The sequence below is a fragment of the Lutjanus erythropterus genome, chromosome 7 (genome assembly GCF_056507025.1).
Source record: "Lutjanus erythropterus isolate fLutEry1 chromosome 7, fLutEry1.hap2, whole genome shotgun sequence".
NCBI classification, from domain to species: Eukaryota; Metazoa; Chordata; class Actinopteri; order Lutjaniformes; family Lutjanidae; genus Lutjanus; species Lutjanus erythropterus.
Genome location: NC_139323.1, coordinates 37,563,890 through 37,584,037, shown reverse-complemented (window position 1 = coordinate 37,584,037; position 20,148 = coordinate 37,563,890). Strand labels below are relative to the sequence as shown.

The window sequence follows — 20,148 nt, the reverse complement described above, 5'->3', positions numbered from 1 at the left end:
GTGGACTGTTTCACAATATTATCACTGTGGAATCCACTCTTTCATTTAAAACAGATTGTTGTATCACAATATCTTTCTCTTTGAGTATTTGTAAGGGTATGTTTGTGATATTTAAATGGTATTGACTTATTAGAGGATTAATATTTTCTTATTACTTGCTATCCAGCTGGTGTAAAGTTTTGCATAACAAGTCTTGCAGCCGATGACCCCTCTGTGCACTTGGGATTTGACCTCTGCATTTGACCCATATAGGAGCAGAGTACAAACAAAAGGTTACAAAAGGGTACAAACCGTCTGCTTAAGCTTGAATAAATATGATCATTCATTGTAAAAAATGTCTGTGTCTTCAGTGGCATTTCGATATGGAGGTTTGGACCGTAGTGTCACACACAGTAGATTTAAAGGGCCTCAATGCCTTGCCCATGAGCACTTTAGGACGGTGGCTGTATGCTGACACAAAGCTTGAAGTTATTGTCCATTTGGAGGAAGTTATTTTGTATAATCAGGGCAAGAGTTACCACTGAGGACATGACAACTCATGGTGGACATTTTAAAGTCTGACATCAGTATTTGTAGACTCAGTGTGCCTTTTTACCACTTTTAGGCCAAAATTATACAATTATCAATATGCAAGCAAAGGTTTCAATATCGCTATATTAAGTTTGAAGGCTTATCAGATTCCAAAACACTACACAACAGTTTATAATACTCTGACACAGGAATTTATAGCTCTGGAGAGTTTTCGGTGTAGCAATCATTTTATTTTCTGCATAACAGTTGCGAGGTAAATTGTAGAAAACAGCATTCATGTTACAGATGTGTTTACCACGAACATATGCTTGCACAAAAACAGCAGGTATCTTATTCAGCAATTAACAACAACAACCCTTGCAGTCATTGACCATTGTGCTTTAGGGACATGACCTTAAAAGCACGAACATCTGACAAAGCTGAAATAAATACTGTCATTGTAGGAAATGGATGTTTTTTCATTGCCGTTTTCTATTTGGAGGTAAGACGACCAGTGTGTGGCAGGTGGAGTTGTTGCTTGGTTATTTCATGTTCCCAGCTTTGGCATCTGGGCCTGGCTTGCAGTTCATGCTGCAAAATAGTGACACCAAGAAGTGTTTGTGTACATTGGTTTGAGAGAGAGAGCCTAGCTGTGGTCCAGCGAGGTTGAGACTGAATGAGGAGAGGGAGCTGAGGTAGTGAGAAAGCTAGTGAATCGGTGAAACAAAACATTATTTTCTGATTGTTTCAAACCAGTTATGTTCTAAGCGTAAATTATTACCCTGCACACACACACTCTCCCATGCAACCCTGCGACTAATTGCAGCAAAGTCTGATTGTATCTCATTGCAGCCTTACTGGCTACTGGCCTCTCTTCTTAATTTTTAATCACTTATCTTCTATCCCTTGTCAAATACATAGGAAAACTGCCAGAAAATAAATAAATAAATAAATAAAACATTATTTGAAGACAGTGGGGGATGCAGGGGGAGACCACCTAAGTATTTCTAAAATTCTGGCTACGACCCTGTGCACTAACAGGTTGCCATATTGGAAAATTTGTTATTTATCTATTTATTCACAATACACAAATATGGATTTAAAAAAAAACACAGGAAACTACTATTATCTGTCAAACCTTCCCGTTGTTGGGTGTGTAGACATCATCCATGATCACTACTTGCCCTTTAAAGTGAGAAGGCGGGTCTATGAGGGGGGAGTTGTCCGCTGTGTACGTGTGGCTGCTCCGCCGCTGCAGTCGCCTCCTCATCGGGCTAGACTGCGGATCACACAGGGCGACCAGAGGCGCTGACTGGGGGTCAAACATGGTGAAGATAACGACAGTGAAGACCAAGCCGTACACGGACCAGAAGCCCGGGACGAGCGGTCTGAGGAAGAGGGTGACGGTGTTCCAGCAGAACCAGCACTATGCGGAAAACTTCATCCAGAGCATTATCTCTGTCATCGAGCCTGCCGAGCGCCAGGCTGCCACCGTGGTGGTCGGAGGAGACGGCAGGTTCTTCATGAAAGACGCCATTCAGTTGATCGTTCAGATTGCTGCTGCCAACGGGGTCAGTGAAAGAAGGAAATATTGTTCACCTTAAGCTGCTCCCCCCCTTCTGGGTCGTGCTTAGATGGGAACCCCAGACCTGCGAAATATCTCGCGAGAGTGATTATTTAAACTAATATATTAATCTTTCGCTTGACCGTACCGAGTTGTTTTGGTCGCGAAACCTAAGCAAATCTTAACTACGGCGTTATTACATTAAAAAAAAAGTTTATACAGCGCACACAATGAAGAACCAACATATAAAATGTCGCGAGAGTACCACAAAAATAGGGTTACAATGTAGTTACCCGTCTGTGTATCGTTAGCTAGCCAGAATACATCAACGGTCCTGTCTATAAGGTAACCCTTGATTAGTGAACTGTGTATTGTGTGTATTGTTGTTTCTTCATAGTGCGACGTGTAACGTTTTATCATATGACAACGCTGTGGTTAAAACCTAAGTATGTTTAAGGACAGAAAAAGCTTGTCAAGGATGGAGGGGCATGGGTTGGATTATAATGCGCGCTCTCGCGAGATCTTTTGCGGGTCTGGGGTTCCTTTCTAGGCACGACCCACCAACTGCCTGGCCAATAGACTCCTTCTGACGGTTGTGTCTAGAAGGGAACCCCAGACCCACGAAAGAACTCTAGGGTGCTAATTTCAAAATCAAATCATCTTTTTCTTTAACCCTGGCCAAGACTTTTCTGTAAACCTTGGCATATTTTATCGACAACTTGGTGAAATTACAACTGTATATAAATATAATCAATTTGAACAACGTGCACAATGAATTAACGAGTACAAACGAGTGTTTCGCATATCAAGGGTTCCCTTCTAGACAGGACACACCAACGGCTCCACAAACTCATTCTGAACAGCGTGTGAAGCTAGCTGTCAAGTTTTGACAACTACAGTCTCAAGTACAGTTTTTATGCTCACTTTGTGATGTTTTGTGAACTTGTATCGCTACGTAGTAAACGACTAGGTTAGTTCCAGTTACTCATCGTCGTATTTTTCACGAAAGTACCCTAATAAATCACTAATAACATGCCATGTAACCTAAGTTATTATCAGCGTAAGATAATGTACTTATACGGTCACGCTAGCCCGATTAAAACGTAGCTAATTTGTCAATAATGTCAGCGACGCACTGTAAAAAATGAATATTAAGCTAGCCTTCTGTCAACTAACATGCTCTTACAAGCTTCCTCCCATTCCTTTGACGTGACAATTACCGTTAACAGTGATTGAGCAATGGTGACATTTCTGCCTCTACTTGTTATGCTAGTTATAACAGATATTGGCTTGATTTTCATTAAGAATGAGCAGTCAGTGGCTCCTTAACGTTGGAAAAAAACAGGTGTCTTCAACAGCCGTGTGGGCTCTTGCCCGGGTCTCAGATGCCAGCTTGACCGCGGTGATCTTTTGGATAAAGAGCATGAAGGAGGCCACTTGGATACCAAACGATTACCTTTGACATTTAGCTAAGGCACCATACTCACACTAAACGGCAGCTTCTCTGCTTTAGTGGAAGACATTTAAACCTTATTTGTGCACGTCAGGACAACCGACTTAAATTAAGTCATGCACAATCATACAGTTGAGCAAAAACAGGGTTGATCGCTGCAAATTGATGCATTGTAGCGTAACGTTGTGTTGTTTCATAACGAGCTGTGGTGAGATGCCACTGGCTCCCTTCACTCTGATGTTACTGAAAGGACCGAATGCAAGCAGGAGGGGGCGTGACAGGCAACGTGCAGCCGGTCACGTTGCCCTGCATATGTCTGTTGCAGAGAGGGGAACTGCACAGTCAAGTGCGGAAATGAATGAATGGTACACATAGTACTTTTGCGTTTTATTTAGCATTAGGAGCATATTAATATCCCAACTGTTGTAGATACAAATGCAAGCATAAGGTAGCCTCACCATGTTTGGACAGGACAGTATTTTATATGTCTAGGCTCAATCTGTGACCTTCTCTTTCACCATGAGATGGTCACCCCATCTCCTCTGCAGCTTCTGCAAAGCGATGGTTGGTTAATGCAGGGTACATCAGTGATGCCAGCAGGTTGACGTTGCTCAAAGATGTCTGCAGTTTCTCCACATGTGGTTGATGTTATGAAATGAAGCAGTGGAGAAACTGTCATTGCAGACAGAGCCACTTCTGTTCATATGTTTACACAAAGCAAACTGTTGCATGTTTAAATAGAAAAGCCTGGACTTAGATAGTGACACAGGTTTAAAAATAGTCATCTACAAGATATACTTATTGTACTGTTATACAAGCTGCCTTGGTAAATCTACTGTTTGGTCCAGTGTGTAAAACTTATGGGGAATTATTGGCAGAATATGGCAGAAATGGAATACAGTGCTAAAAATGATCAGGTTTCTCCAAGTCAAAATGATAATGATGATTATTATAACTGATTTTTTTAGATTAACATGTAATTGACATTTCTATTATTTTATTTTATATTATTACATGAATATAAAATAGGTCTAATTAAACATACAGCTTTGCTATTTAGACTGCTGAACTTTATTGACTGTTTGAAAGTACAGTATAACTGCGTGAAATGCTTTTCATAGTACTGGACAAACTAAATTACTGCACAGTGTCTAGTTAAGATACACTACAAATACAGTACTAGTTATAAAATATATACAGAGGGTGTGGGTTCTCTTCCATAGAGGCTGCCATGTTGCTCTGCCATGTTTGTACAGTAGCCCTGGAGAAACAAACCAAACACTGGCTCTGATGGTGAGGCAAGGTGTTTGCAGTCTGCAGGGTCTCTGCGAGATGCCACGCTGGTGCTTCAACTTTTTAACCTTAACTTAGTTTTGCTGCTGATTGTAAGTCAGTAACACTTAAGAAAAGCAAACACTAAATGCATTAGATGAACATGAAGCAAACGGCACCATTAAAATTGATTTAGACTTGTTGACATTAGTGCCAGTAACATAAATACTGAAAGTAAATGTGAGGTTGTGTTAGTATATCAAGGATAGCATGCAATGTGACTTACAGACTGTCAGTGACTGTCATCAGTGTTAAGCCATACCCAGTGCCAAGGAATGGGACCCTAATTTACCAAACGCACTCAAGTTACAATCAAGCTCACTTGCCTGGGGAAAGTAAAATGCTGAAATGTTGAACACGTAAATCTGGATGGGTAAGTTGTAAAAAAGAATCAAACTATTAAACTATTTTGATAGTTAAGTAATTTTTCATGCAAAATGACAGAAGATTCTGTTTTCAGCCTCTCAAATATTGAGATTTTCACTTCTCTTAGTTTATTATTATATTAAACTGACTTTTAGGACAAAACAAGACGTTTAAAGGCATCACCTTGGACTCTGAAAAACTGGAAAGGATATTTTTTGCTATTTTCTGACATTTTATAGATGTTACAGCCCCAGATTAAACTTGACACTTAACTTTAGTCTTTGTTGTTATTTAATAATTACAAATACAAAAGTAAAAGTTGACTTTGGGCAAGTACTTTTCTGACCAAGCAAGTGAAAAGCACATTAATGTTGAATCCTGACAGTAAGTCGCAGATATCCCCAAACTTTTAGCTGGTATTTTCCTGCCCTTCACCTGGTTTTGTTTGCCCATGTGTGTATGCATGTGTGCATTAATCTGCGTTTCCCTGTGTATTCATGTTCCCTCCTGCAGATTGGCCATCTGGTGATCGGTCAGAATGGCATCATGTCCACCCCAGCAGTCTCCTGTGTGATCCGTAAGATAAAGGCAGTGGGTGGCATTATCCTCACTGCCAGCCACAACCCTGGAGGCCCCAATGGAGACTTTGGCATTAAGTACAACATCTCCAGTGGAGGTGAGTGACTCGATTGTATAGTCTACAAAGCTTTTAGATTAGATTTAGCACTTTATTTCAAACGTAAAAATACATTAAAGTAAGAAAAACAAAATGAGAGTAACCAATAAAATTAACAGCAAACTCAGAATAAATAACATTAACAAATGAATAATTTCCAAAAGGGAATAGGAAGTAGTGAATACCTATTAAATCGTGCCTCCTTTTTTTATATTTTATCAATAGAATTTGTGATAAATATTACTATTACAGCTTTCCACCCCCCCGTTTTCACCATACAAAATTCCATCAAATCAAAGTTTGAGATGTCACATGACCTAACAGAGGACTTCTCCCTACTATGTTACACTAGAACACCGCTATTTACCAGTACATCATTTCTCACCAGTCTTTTACTTTTTCTCCAGGGCCGGCTCCAGAGGGCATCACAAACAAAATCTTTGAGATCAGCAAAAACCTGCAGGAGTATCACATCTGCCCAGAGCTGAAGGTGGATCTTTCCAAAATCAGCAAACAGACCTTTGAAGTGGAAACTTTCAAGCCCTTCACAGGTATAGTAGCAGACAGAGCAGAGTCCTGATCTCACCTAAAAGAGAAGTCATTTCAAACAGTGAATTAAGTCCAATCAAATTGACAGCTTCTTTGCTATTCTTAAACTCTTGTCATCTGGGTTTATGAATGATTAATTTGTGTAATCCAACCGACATCCATAAAACTAGTGGACCAGTGTGTGATGAAAGCCACGACAGCCTTTACCTTGGCATCTATTGGTGTCTTAATTGTGCTCTGTTTCATCTTTATTTGTCTCAGTGGAGATTGTGGACTCTGTGGAGGCTTATGCTGAGATGCTCAGGGGCATCTTTGACTTTGCTGCACTGAAGAATCTTCTGTCTGGGCCTAATCACATTAACGTCCGCCTGGATGCTATGCACGGAGGTAGGAAACAGCACATCTGTGAAAGGCATAATAAATCGCCAAGACTGGTTTTGGACCTAAATTAAGACGGTGGAAAATGGGTCCTTAAATTAAAATAAATTACATCAGGAAACACTTGCTAGAAATACTAAAAATCGGTAAACATCTTTGCTCTATGTAGCTCTTTAAAGGAGTGCCAAATACTATACCTTTAAACGCACAATATGTAAGTTCTGCTGCAAGGTGTCTTACATTAAAGCTATAATGAAAGACATAGTTTGATGATGTCACGAGATAGTGTGGCATCATGGGAATTGTTTTCTTTACTCTTTAACAACCACCACTGTAGATGAAAATCTTTTGACCCAGACAGAAATCATCATCATGGACGAGATAATATATTCAGTTTTATTCATGTTATTATGTTTAATAACATTCACCGACTTCCTTCCTCAGTCTCTGATGTATCCTGTGTTTTCACAGAAGTTATAGCATCTAATAGGAAACACACCTCTGGGTTTGACCATGGTTAGAAACAATACACAAGCACACAACAAAATATAGCATTGGTGTTTTAGACTTTTTAATGGTGAAATGTTTAATATTTTAAAGCATTTTAAAGTAATCACTTTTATCCAAGTTAAGTCTTTGATCACATTTTAGAGCTTCACAGTTAAAGGAGGTGCATAGTTTATTCTTTAGTGTTAAGCAAAAGGCCAGTGCAATATGACAATATCATGTGATGATAAAAACCATCTGTCCTTGCCTATTAATCTGTCATCATTTATTTCATTGTGTCATAAATCACACTCTCACAAAGAGATTAAAAAAAAACAGCACACATATCCACAGACAATATGTACTGGGTGCTGGACAGAAATGCAAATACAAAACTCTAAAACTGAGCCTGCACACCAGAAGCTGCTCCTTATAGTGTTTTTAATGGCCTGTCACCACATGTGACGCTTCGGGCCCCAGCCCTTCATCAGACATGAATAAGTAAGAAGTCACACCTCTGTACACTGTACATCCAGTGGAGTCACCTGACAGGTCATGTGATCAATATGTCATGCATAGTGGAAAGACATCATAAAAAGCAGAATACAAAACAAAGCTCCATAGTACACTTAAAAAGTACAAAAATCAAGCAGGTTAAAGGCCTGCAGTGCCTAGAGCATCATCTGAACACCACGGGGCCTAAAATGTCACATGTGGTGATATACCATTAAAAATGCTATAAGGAGCAGCTTCTGCTGTGCATTTTATACTTTCATAAATCACACTCTTTACAGCAACATTTTTCGCCAGTTGATGGTGTTCTTTGTGCATTCTGGGCAGGCAGCAACAAACAAGCATGGAGGAGAATGAACGTGACACAGAATGAGATCATTCCTAGCACAGACGAATATATGTAGATGCTGCATTTTCCTTTTGATCGTACATCAATGTCCTCGTCATACTGGTCCTGGCGAGACTGATCAAAGAACCAGTACATGTCAACAGAGGTGCCAAGGTGTTTGTGGATAAAAAGCACTACAGTGTGTGCAGTATATAGTACTTATTTAATCTAGTTAATGTAGTTTGTTATTCAGAGACTGAGAAAGGCTTCATCTCCGACCAGCTGAGACAAAATGAGAAGCTCATACTTAAAAGATGGACTTCGTCCATCGCATGGACGTGGTTTGGCTATGAAAAGTCTGACATGGACCAGAAAACCATGCTGTGCAAATTATGCTGCAGACCAGTCCCCATAGCCGACGTAAACACCACTAAAAAATAGGTCTTTTTAAATAAAATGTGCTGTATCCTGATATGTATCCTTATCTGGATATGAAATGACCTGCAGTATTTAAAGTCTCTGTCTCTGCTTCCAGTGGTTGGTCCTTATGTGAAGAAGATTGTCTGTGAAGAGCTGGGTTCTCCTGCCAACTCAGCAGTCAACTGTGTCCCCCAGGAGGACTTTGGGGGCCACCACCCTGACCCCAACTTGACATATGCTGCCGACCTGGTCAACACCATGAAAGGAGGAGAATATGACTTTGGAGCAGCCTTTGATGGTGATGGTGTAAGTCCACTTTCTGTTCTGGAAAGATGATTTTACAGCTGTTTCATCAGACAGAATATTGAGGAGAGGTGAGAGCGGAGTTGTGAAGTTCTTGAACTGGATTTGAATCCATGATGTCAGCTCACATAAAATGGATTTAATAAACTCTGGTCTATTAGGTTTTTAATTTTAAGTTTTTCTTTTTAATGGACCGGAGTCAGTAATCGAAATAATGGGCCTGGGTCCTGTGGTGAGATTGAGTTGAACTCATTTTGACTTTGGCAGAGTATTTAATGAGGACAGTGAATGTTTTTAGTTAACTGTTTTTCTCAAGCTTTTCCCCTGCCGCTTCTCTCGTGTTTCATGAAAGGACCAGTCCAAATTATAATACAGAACAGGACTGGTAATATGATAAGAAAATGTACTGAAATCATTAAGCCATGCCGAGTTGATGTGTCATTCTTCTGTTACATTCAAAATGCACAATGAGGCGTAAGACATAACTGAGCAAAAACGTTTTTTGATTTAGTTGTTAGTCAGGAGTCAGGTGTAAAATATCATAGGGATTAGAGGGTCACATGGAGGCATTTTCGCTCCTGTCCCATCACACTCCCACAGAAATAAAGACTAACATTGTGTCCAACGTAAAGAAAAGTTTATGAAAGCTTTGATGCTTCCTTTCTATTTGTGCCGATAAAGATTGGAAACTTTGAGGCTTCAACTCGGCAAACACAGTGACATCTGGTGATTTGTAGAGGTCATGCAGCTCTGCAAGAAAGGGCCGAAGCACCACCACACCTCACTTATATTAATATTTCTAATGTGTGCAATAAAGGTAAAAAACCCTGCGTGTTATTAAATCTGAAATCAGAAATATTTTTGCTAACACGAATGTGCAAAAATAACATGATTGTTCTGGTGTTGAGGAAACTAATTCTTAATGTCAAATATTCTGTCTGTTATTTGTGCGACTTTTGACCCCTGTTGGCACTTGTTGTGTCTTTTTTCTTCAGGACCGTAACATGGTGCTGGGTAAACACGGCTTTTTCGTGAACCCCTCGGACTCGGTGGCCGTCATCGCCGCCAACATCACCGGAATCCCTTACTTCCAGAAGACTGGTGTCAAAGGACTGGCTCGCAGTATGCCCACCAGTGGAGCCCTGGACAAGTAAAAACCACACAGCATTACAGCCAATCCAAAGTTTTCCATCTTGGGTAAACTGAAAAACTGCTGAGCTCCCATCAGTTACAGATCATTTTTCTTATGTGGTTTATTGTGTGTGTGCCAATTTGCTCCAGTGTGGCTAAAGCTCTGCAGATGCAGCTGTACGAGACTCCAACTGGCTGGAAGTTCTTTGGGAATTTGATGGATGCTGGCAAACTGTCACTGTGTGGAGAGGAGAGCTTCGGCACAGGTGAGTGCATGTCGTCATGTTTATGTTGCCAGAGCTCCAGTGAATGAAAGCAGCTCCCCTCGTTCATTCAGTCACTCATTCCCTCTTTCCTCCCTCTGTTAACCGACCAGGCTCAGATCATATCCGTGAGAAGGACGGCCTGTGGGCAGTGCTTGCATGGTTGTCAATCTTAGCCACCAGAAAACAGAGCGTGGAGGAGATCATGAAGGATCATTGGCAGAAGTTTGGCAGGAACTTCTTCACCAGGTCAGAAATGGTCCCTGCAGAATGGTTTGTGAAATGTGAGCTTAAGTCCCGAAAGAGGAGTATTTAAAGTTGTCAGTGTTAAGAATGTTTCTTTGTCCTACTAGGATAATTCAGTTATATTGTTTGCTCAAATGGTAATCTGGCACCTTCTAGTGGTAAATCAGAAAAATGCAGCACATGAAAGCCAAGAGACAGTCAATTCATGGAGCTGTCTTAAGACTTTGTTCCTTAAAGTTTTAGGTTTTTCTGCCATAATGGTGACCAAATCAACATTTTTTTCCAATTTTGCAAATGGAAAAAATCTTACATACAATAATAACACAACCATTACTTCTGTCCCTTACATCAAAGTGAGTATCTGACCGAAAATCACCAATTGTGACACCAGATTGTATTTTTGCATTAACCCACAGGTACGACTACGAGGAGGTCGACTCAGATGCTGCCAACAAGATGATCAAGGATCTGGAGACGGCGATGTTCGACCCATCCTTCAAAGGAAAGAAGTTCACCTCTGGTGATAAGACTTATGAGGTGGCAATCTCTGACAACTTTGCCTACACAGACCCTGTGGACGGAAGTGTGTCCAAAAACCAGGTGAGCACCTGAAAGGCAGAGCCCATTAAAATATATTCTGAGAAGGGATGCACAATATAAGATTTTCGCTGTTGCCTGTTTGTCTGTTCTTTACAAATTTGTCATAAATGATCAGGATGACGGCTCCTAAATTCGTAGTGTTGAAGGAATGCGTTTGGCTTGTGTGACTGAAGTTGAACAATCATTGCAAATATCAGCTTTGCTATCTGTAACAGACCCTTAAAATAAACCTCCAGACTGCAGATATACTTATTTTGCATGTGCATAATTAAAGCATCATATTGAAAAGAACAGAAATGTTTATTTCAGGCTGATACTGGGGGGGGGGGGGGTTACAACGTTGTTCCTTCTTGAGGAATCTTTGCTCAGTCCACTTTCATTTTCACTAATGGATGGAGTAAATGTGCCGGCGTTACCTTCTTTCTTTAATCCAATCAGTTCGCAGGTTTACTACTTATAATATCAGTTCTTATATTGATATTTTGAAGCAATACCACTATGTTTAAAATGGCATATTTTTTTATAGATATATTTCAAAATTGTCAGAATACATAATGAAGGCATGATTATGGCCAATAAATAACTTTGTGGATTCTAAAAAAAATCCTAACCCGCACATCACTAATGTAGCAAAAAAAAAAAACCACAACAAGCAACAACAGCAAAAAAATGATTATCTGAATCCAAAAATTGCAAATCAAATACCTATCAGCAAACATAATAAAGTAAAGTATTGCCAAATTACTGTATGTGGTCATTTGTATTAATCAGTTTCCCATTGTTCTCTGTTTATCTTTGTCTCTCTCAGGGCCTCAGGATCATCTTCTCCGATGGTTCCAGGATTATTTTCCGTCTCAGCGGTACTGGCAGCGCGGGAGCAACCATCAGGCTCTACATAGACAGCTATGAGAAGGACCCCCAGAAAATTTACCAGGACCCACAGGTCAGGACAATAAGGAGTAATTCCAGCCAGTTAGATCCAGTCAGAGAAAAACTAAAACATGAAGTCATCAGATAGGAAAATAAACATTTGTGGGGGCAGTTTATAATGAATATTTATATGAAAAATCACAGAAAAAGAAAAGAAAGAATAAGGATATGAATACAGTCTGTCACCCCACCTTGGTTACAGCAGTCAAAGGTGAGCTCACATGGGTGCCAGAAGCCCTCAGGCTGGCCAGAATGATCTGTAACCTGCAGGACAGCCAGCGTGCATTGGGTGGAGCTCTCCAAAAACAAGTTCCAGAGCTTGCGTTCAACATGGGAGATGATGGAGATGTTTGGCCAAGTCATGAGTTATGGCAGCTTATCAGAGCCAGTACGAGGAGAGGGAAACGTAGCATGAGGGAAAAATAAAGAGTGCGAGTTCCAACTAGACACTTCATAAAGTGGTTTTGACTGGTGTGGACAGGGAGATGATGTAGAACAAGAAAGTGAGACAAGACCAAAAAAAAGTGAATAAAAGTTCAAGCCCTTTATCTTCTTCAGTGTGTACACAGCATGAACGCAGAGATAAGCAGAATCACGTTGCCTCGGATGGATCGTAGCTTGACAGATAAATGACCTGTGGGTTAATGGTTCAGTTGGCTGACTTTTGGTAGGTTTGATTTACACACCAAGAGCAGATACAACAGATTTTGAAGGAAAGAGGAGGCACAACAAACATTTCACATATCTTCCAGCAGCAGATGTTTTCTAAATCCAGAATATTTTGCTTATTTCTGGTTCGTGTTGCTGTGTGAAATATGGTCATTAGAAATAAAGCCCCGTAGTGTAAAAACAATCAGAAGAGATGTCATGTTGGGCCAAGGGAGTCAACATTTTCACTCAAAGGTTTGAAACTCAGTTTAGCTGCCAAATCAAAAGAAATGCATGACCAGCTCCTTCACAGGATTGCATCATTTATATAAAGCATCTTAGTGAAGCTCTTCATTTTTTTATATATTAAATGAATTGTTTGGCACTTGGGGAAGTATACTCTTTTGTTCTCTTGCAGAGAGTTACACAACAAGATTGATACCACTCTCATGTCTGTATGATAAATATCAATCTACCGCCAGCAGCCCCTTAACCTCAGCCTTCCCAGAAAGCAGCTGCACAGCCAAGAGGCTAAATGACAATGAATGATCGGGGGGAAAAGAGACAAGAAGATAAGCGCAGTTGTTATGATCAAATCACTAACAGTTCTCTGTAGGAAGCCCTGCTGTTTTAACCCAAAGTACTCAAAATACCAATAACCAGAACTTTCTCACTCTCACCACTCTCTCTAGTCTATACACAGACTTTTTAGAATTCTTATCACTGGAAAAAAGTAATTGTGCGTGTGACTGACCAGGACAAGCATAAAACTGGGAGAGCAGCTAAAGGTGGAAAAATAGAAGTTTTATTCACCCATAGTCTGTCCAACTTTTGAGATACTTTACAAAACCAAGCAAGATTGACAACAAAATTCACTGTATAAATTAATAGAAATGCTCTAAAGCCTAAACTTAGATTAACCAAAAAGAACAACAGAGTGAATGTTCATCTGACAAAGAGACACTGTCTCCAACTCCAACTGCAGGATTATATAACCCATGCTGGCTGGTCCATATTGAATTGCAGGGGAGAAAAGACATTCCTCTTCTTAAAAAGGTGTTGTTTAGATCAAGTGGCGTATGAGAACACCCCTCTGAGTACAGAGGAATGTCACAGTCCAGTTATTCAGCCTCATCTACTTAGACAGTTCAGCAGCTCAGTCTTTCGCCAGGTTGGAGGATGGTCAGCTATGGGATACTGACAGGACATTTTTATTAGTACGCTATATTAAAATTTAAAACTATAGGTGTGCATCTCACTGACTGAGACAGATTCAATATGCATCTTGGTACATGTTCACCAATAAAATGCATCTTAGTCTTTTTTAAATAGCTAATGGTGTAGTATGATACAATTCAGTCCTGCAATATGAGATGCAATGTGTGAATCTTTACATTTTGTTTCTATTAATGCTAAATTTGTAGGGTGCTATTAGCTGGAAGAAGATATCCTGATAGTTTTACTGAAACCAGTAACAGGAGAGACAGACAGAAGGGGACATTACAGTGGGCTTATGAAAAATATCATTTGTAAAAGAGATACTGTGGCCTAAATGAGAATCTGTGAACAATACTTTAAAGTTTTTAAAATGCATTTTTACAGTCAGATGGTATGCCATCTGTGCTATGTGTTTCATATGAAGAGTGCTGTGGTTCTGACTGAATTTGACAGTGTAGAGGGGGTGGGATGTGAAGGAACAGTGACGCTACGTGTTACCTGCTCTCCCAGTGACATAATGTCTCTGTGGGTCTGGAGGCTCATGGCTCTGCGCTCTGCTGTCCGACATGTTTCGCATAGATGATTCACAGCAGTTTTTCTTATCTTTCTTTTAAAACCCCAAACTCATTCCACACTTGTGTGTTATCAAGGTTTGGTGGTGTCATGTGGTGGGACACAAGTTCTTTCTCTGTCTGTTTTGGGGAGTTAAAGAGGAGAGACAGGAGAGGGAGGAGGGAGCGCTTGTTTTCTGTGAGTGAGGCAGCAGGCCACTGGTGAGACATGTGCTGACAGGCAGGGGGAGAGATAAAACAGAGGAAGGTCACAGCGGCAGTTCCTTGATGCCAATAATGAAACGTATACATGCCCTAATGAGATGTATTCATACACTAATGCTGTTTCATGTTCAGCTTTTTTTCTGATGAAGGCCATTTGAATTAATGCACTCGCATGTCAGACATTAATACCCGACGCATCCGATGCATGAGTGAATCGTTACACCCCAAATAAAAACCTAACTTAGTTTAACCCAAATGTGTGCATTCAGTCTAGAAAATAAGGTGGGCCTTAAAAAGTGTATGTGTGTCTTCTATTCTGATGTTAAAAAAGAACTGAAAAACATCACCTTTAATATGTCCAGCTGATGATGTGGCTGATTGTTGCAGCCACCAGAATGCTTGAGCTTAGTATAAAGACTAGAAACTGGCAAACAAGTAGGTTGGCTCTGTCCAAAGGGAACAAAATCTACCTGCCACCACCTCCAAAATTCACTAATGAACATGTTTTTGATCACTTGCGTAATCCATACTGTAAAAAAAAAGAAAAAAAAAAGTAAAAACATCATGTTGTGGTTTAACAGGGAGTTATTTGCTAGACAAGTGCAGTTTCTGTATCCATCTGGAAATTACTGTGCCTGACAGGCCAAGACATAGTTTTACAGTTGGATGAAAACTTGGATGAAACAAACAAGACGTGTTAATTAGCGAGCTAAGATGTGTTGATAGGTGGGTTTTGTCATCTTTGGACAGAGCTAGAATAGCTGTTCCCGCTGGTTTCCAGTCTTTGTGCTAAGTTAACGTAACAAGCTGCTGGCTGGAGTTTCATATTTAGTGTACAGTTGGTATCAATCTTCTCATCCAACTCTCAGCAAGAAAGTGAATCAGTGTGTTTCACGATATGTCAAACTGTCACTTTACGTGTAATAGTGTAGTAAAAATGGCACTTGGTTAAACATTTCAACTCCTGCAGACAATAGATCTTTTTCATGGCAACCATATTGATATGAAATGGCAGAGTAAATACAGGTGTTACCAATGATACTAATGAACTAATTATTTTAATGTAGCAGAGCCTTTCCAGTGATGCACAACAGCAGCACCCTGACTCTGTTTGACCTGGATGGAACCTTAATTAACATTATTGGCAAAACCTGTGTTTATGCCACCGTTTCGTGGCTATTGTGAAAAAAGATGTACACTATAAGACTATAAGAAGCTGCATTGGAGGAAGTGGTAGAACAGCCTGATCTGTGCAGGAAGTCTTACGTTCCTCTGTGTCTCTTTGTGCAGGTGATGCTGAAGCCCCTGGTAGACATCGCCCTGAAGGTCTCTCAGCTCCAGGAGAAGACTGGACGCACTGCTCCCACTGTGATCACATGATTCCTCTGCCACACTGCCTCCACTCACCCTCAGCAACAGGATACCTCCACTCTCTCAGGGGGTGAAGCTGCCCCTGACTGCTGCCTTGACTTGAGTTCCTGAGCCTTTCAGTAACAGAAACATAGCTGGATGAAAAACTGAATCATGCAGGTTGATGACAAGAAAATACATGAGGAGCTCTTGAAGTTATCCACTGCCATTGTTTAGCATATTAACATATGCCGTTTTCTTAAAACAATGGAGAAAATTGGCCTTAAGGATCAGATAACTCATAATGACACCTTCAACTACAAAACCTTTTGTGATGGCAATGACCTAAAAAAAAACAAAATTTGCAGATTCAAAAGTGGATGTAAAACTGAAATGGAATGTGCCTCATGTAATTTCTGGAACCATGTTTAACGATATTAATGTCCAGGTCTGTTCCTGAACCGTAATGTTAACTGGAGAAACTGCCAAACTGGTCATAAAGCAGCAATTTGGGGCAACCTCACTCCTCATTTCCCTTACTGACCTGGTGCCTTTCCCTCCTTCTCTTCTCAAAACTCACCAAAATAGCCTCCCAACCTGACCCATAAACCACAGCTAAAGCCTTGAGAACTAACACATCCACCATTAATAAAATAACCTTACATAAAAGAAGTACTGTGGTCATCTTTTAATTTTTCTTATCTTTTTTTTTTTTATTTCTGGTTGACAACTCATTCTTAAGAATTAGGATAAAGCCATATTTTGAGGGGGTTTTCATGTTTACTCTTCAGTTAAGCTGGCAAAATACATTTCGCTACTAAACCTTGTAATGGGCCAGCCTCCTAGTGATTTATTTTTATTTTAAATTTTTTCCTGTGACAGCCAGCCAGCCAGAGCTGACATCAGATACAGGGGTGTGTCCAGATTGTTTTTTTGACTGGGTAGCCCAATTGTTTGTTATATAATTTAAAAAAAAGTACTAATTTCAGCATAGATGTCAACTCCGTTTGATGGAATATCTGATGGAGCTGAAGTCCTACGAAGTTAACAAAATGTTTGTGATTTTTTTATAAAGCATAGTTGTAATGAGTAGCCATTTTATTTAATTTTTTGTTAAAGCTTTCTTACTGTAATGCTAATTGAATTCTAGTAATGCTAATTAAATTATATTTTTAAACCATAGTTCTTATTTAGCTTTGATTTAGAAAGGCTACAGAATTGACATGCTATGGTAAAGACACTTCTGATAGCAAAATTATTTAATGAATTTGCCAAAAACTAGAATAAAGTGAGACAGCTCATCTTTTTTTATGCATGGTGAAATCATGTTTTTGTAAAAATGTTGATGGAAATCTGTGACACAACCTTAAAGGGCCGACATTTTCATTAAAAAAAAAATATATATATATATATATGTTTGTACATTTTTACACCTATATTATCAATAGGTATTATTACTTTTGAATTGTTTTAACACATTTTTTAATTTAATTAGAATGGAACTGAGTGTTAGTTTGACATGATTTGCCCTGATGATTCTCGAGAATTTAATTCATATGCAGATGTCTGTCATAAGCACACAGACACACAATACTCCCAAGTATTTATAGATACTGTATGTTTCCTTCAAGAAACCAGCTGGTGCTTGAGTAAGTGTTGGAGCCAGCTATAATTGCCTTAGCAGACCAGGGTTTAGAAAAGTGAGCATTCACAAGAGAGACTGAAACAAGAGTGTGTGTGGGGTGGTATTAATGATAGCTTCTTTTTTTTTTTCAGCCGGGAAATTATTTTAGATAAATGCAAAGATCCTGTCCTGCGGCGAGCGAGCCAAGTCGTTGGACAGGCCTCCAGGAGAATAGAGTGCTTTTCGAAAAAGTCAATGCCTCTCCAAAGACATTCCTGAGGCGAGCAGAGAAGCATAAACTGATGAATTCTCTCCCTCCCTCGCAAGTCGTCTAGTGTAATGAGATAGTCACTGTAATCTTGATTAACGATTAGAGTTATAAAGTGTCAGGAGGTCAGGGGATCCCACAGGCTGTATCTAAAGACAAACAGACAAGAGCTGAAACAGATTTTTGTAAGAAAAATGCTTTGAAACGTAGTTTTTCACATGGGAAATGGGTGACTGATGTTTGCAGCTTAGACTATTTGAGACTCTACAGATATTGGATTGGTGTCAACCTTCTCCTCACACAACTACCATATCTGGACGTAAACTGGCTCCAATTTAGTTAATAGGAGTGAGGGTGGAAAATCAGGTGCACCCACGCACACAGCGCAGGGAATGAACCGTGTTTCTCCCTCAACACGAAAGGGAAAATTGGCCTCAATCACAGGTGGCGCATTTTCCGCCAATTTCTGTCATGTATGTCAGAGTTATTCATACTGACCAACACAATCAGCTCTACCTGTTTGCACTAATCGTCCCCCAAAACACATGGTAAAAGTTCCTGAGCTGGAACTAATTGACCATTCATGTTGTATTTTCTCGCAGATATTTGAAAAGTTTGATGTATGACGAAGTTACTGTTATTTCACCTTTCCTGCAATTTTACTGACACAAGCTTTTAGGCCAAGTTGCACTGACAAGGATTAACTTTTAAACCTGATTAAAATCATGGTTTGACTTTAAATTTTGTTCCTCCAAACTTTTAAACTAGCTTAAAATGAATAATGTCTCTGGAATCCAGATCCAGTATTAACCTAAAACATGCACTCAAGGAGGTTTAACTTAGCTGCATTTTTGAGTTGGATTGAGCAAAATAATCAAGTTCCTCAAAGAAAGTTAAGGGACAGACATTGGAGTTTTATGATGTCTCGTATTTCTTTCACTTTCTTTCTTTCCAACAAGTTTTTTCCTAAGGAGGAGAAATCGGAACTTCTCTGCTGAACCCTTGCGGGTGGGCTAACTAACTTTTTAGCTAACTTTTTGTTAACCTTTTAGCAAGCAGAAAAACAGTAACTATTTGATAACATTTTAGCTAGTTAGCAAGCAATATAAGTTTTTGTTTGTGTTTTGGTTTTACTTTTTAGCTAGATAGGGAACAATGTCATGTTTTGTTAAGGAATACAGAGCAGCTGAAGATTAACAGTAACTTGGGTAAGCAACATCTCTAATTAATTGTGGTTTACATCATCATTACATCATTGGTTTTAATTGGCTCAAATAAGTTTTTAATTGTGCAACAGAGCGCTGCTTTTTCATTCATTCAACCTTTATTTTAACTCAAAAATACACTGAGGTAGATTTACAATGTAGCCAAGTAAAAGCATAAAAACAAAAGCACTTAGACACAGAAAACACCAAGGAGAAACTTACGTAAAAGTCGCAACAAAAAGTAAAAAGCAATAAAAGACACAGTAAAAATTTAAAGTAAATAAAAACATCAACAATAAATAAAAAGAGTTAAAATGTAGGTCACATTAATCAGCTAAAACAGGAACACACTGAAGTAAAATGTGATACGGTTGAAGATTTAAATTGCCCTATGGATAAAAATGAGGAAAGCTTTAAATTGTTGTGCATGTTGTTCCATGTTGCAGGTGCACAAGATGAAAATCTAGATTTTCCAAGTTCCAAGTAAAAACAGCCGGCACCTGCAGCGCAAGTCCATCGCTAGATCGAGTTTGGTAAGAGTCCACATTAAAAGAAAGCACTGAACTAAAAATAAATAAATGAAACCCAGCGTCTTTCATGTCTTACACAGAGAGAGGGACACCCAATCTTAGCATACAAGTCACAATGATGGGTGTTATAACTACGTCCTGTGATGATTCTTAAGGCAGAGTGATAAACAGAGTCCATGCTTAATTTTAAATAGGAATTTACTCATTTTAAACCTGGTTTTGCTAAACTCTGATCAGAAGAAATTGTAGATTAAACTAATCTTTGTTGGTGTAACCCAGTCTTAGACATATTTCAAACGCCATTATCAACTACTAAGAGCAAATACGATTAAATGTTTAAAATCTTTTATCTGTGTTTACATCAAGATGGAGGATAGCGCTTTTCAGGCCTATTGCCAGCCTTCAAAGGTGCAGTATGTGGCATTTGGGATGTATAACTGCCTAAAACAGTTCCTCTCTATTCCCGTAGGAGTCACAATAA

At 39.5% G+C, this 20,148-nt stretch overlaps 1 protein-coding gene across 1 annotated transcript; it reads left to right on the top strand.

Annotated features, from left to right (window-relative positions):
• The first annotated feature begins 1,703 nt into the window (after positions 1-1,703).
• Positions 1,704-16,712, top strand: pgm1 (phosphoglucomutase 1). Its single transcript, XM_084723669.1, has 11 exons — positions 1,704-2,081; positions 5,739-5,901; positions 6,309-6,452; positions 6,712-6,837; positions 8,691-8,881; positions 9,874-10,028; positions 10,160-10,275; positions 10,386-10,521; positions 10,935-11,118; positions 11,927-12,061; positions 15,981-16,712. Exons 1-11 carry the CDS (start codon positions 1,719-1,721, stop codon positions 16,068-16,070), a joined length of 1,803 nt encoding a protein of 600 aa, XP_084579795.1. The 5' UTR covers positions 1,704-1,718; the 3' UTR covers positions 16,071-16,712.
• Positions 16,713-20,148: the final 3,436 nt, after the last annotated feature.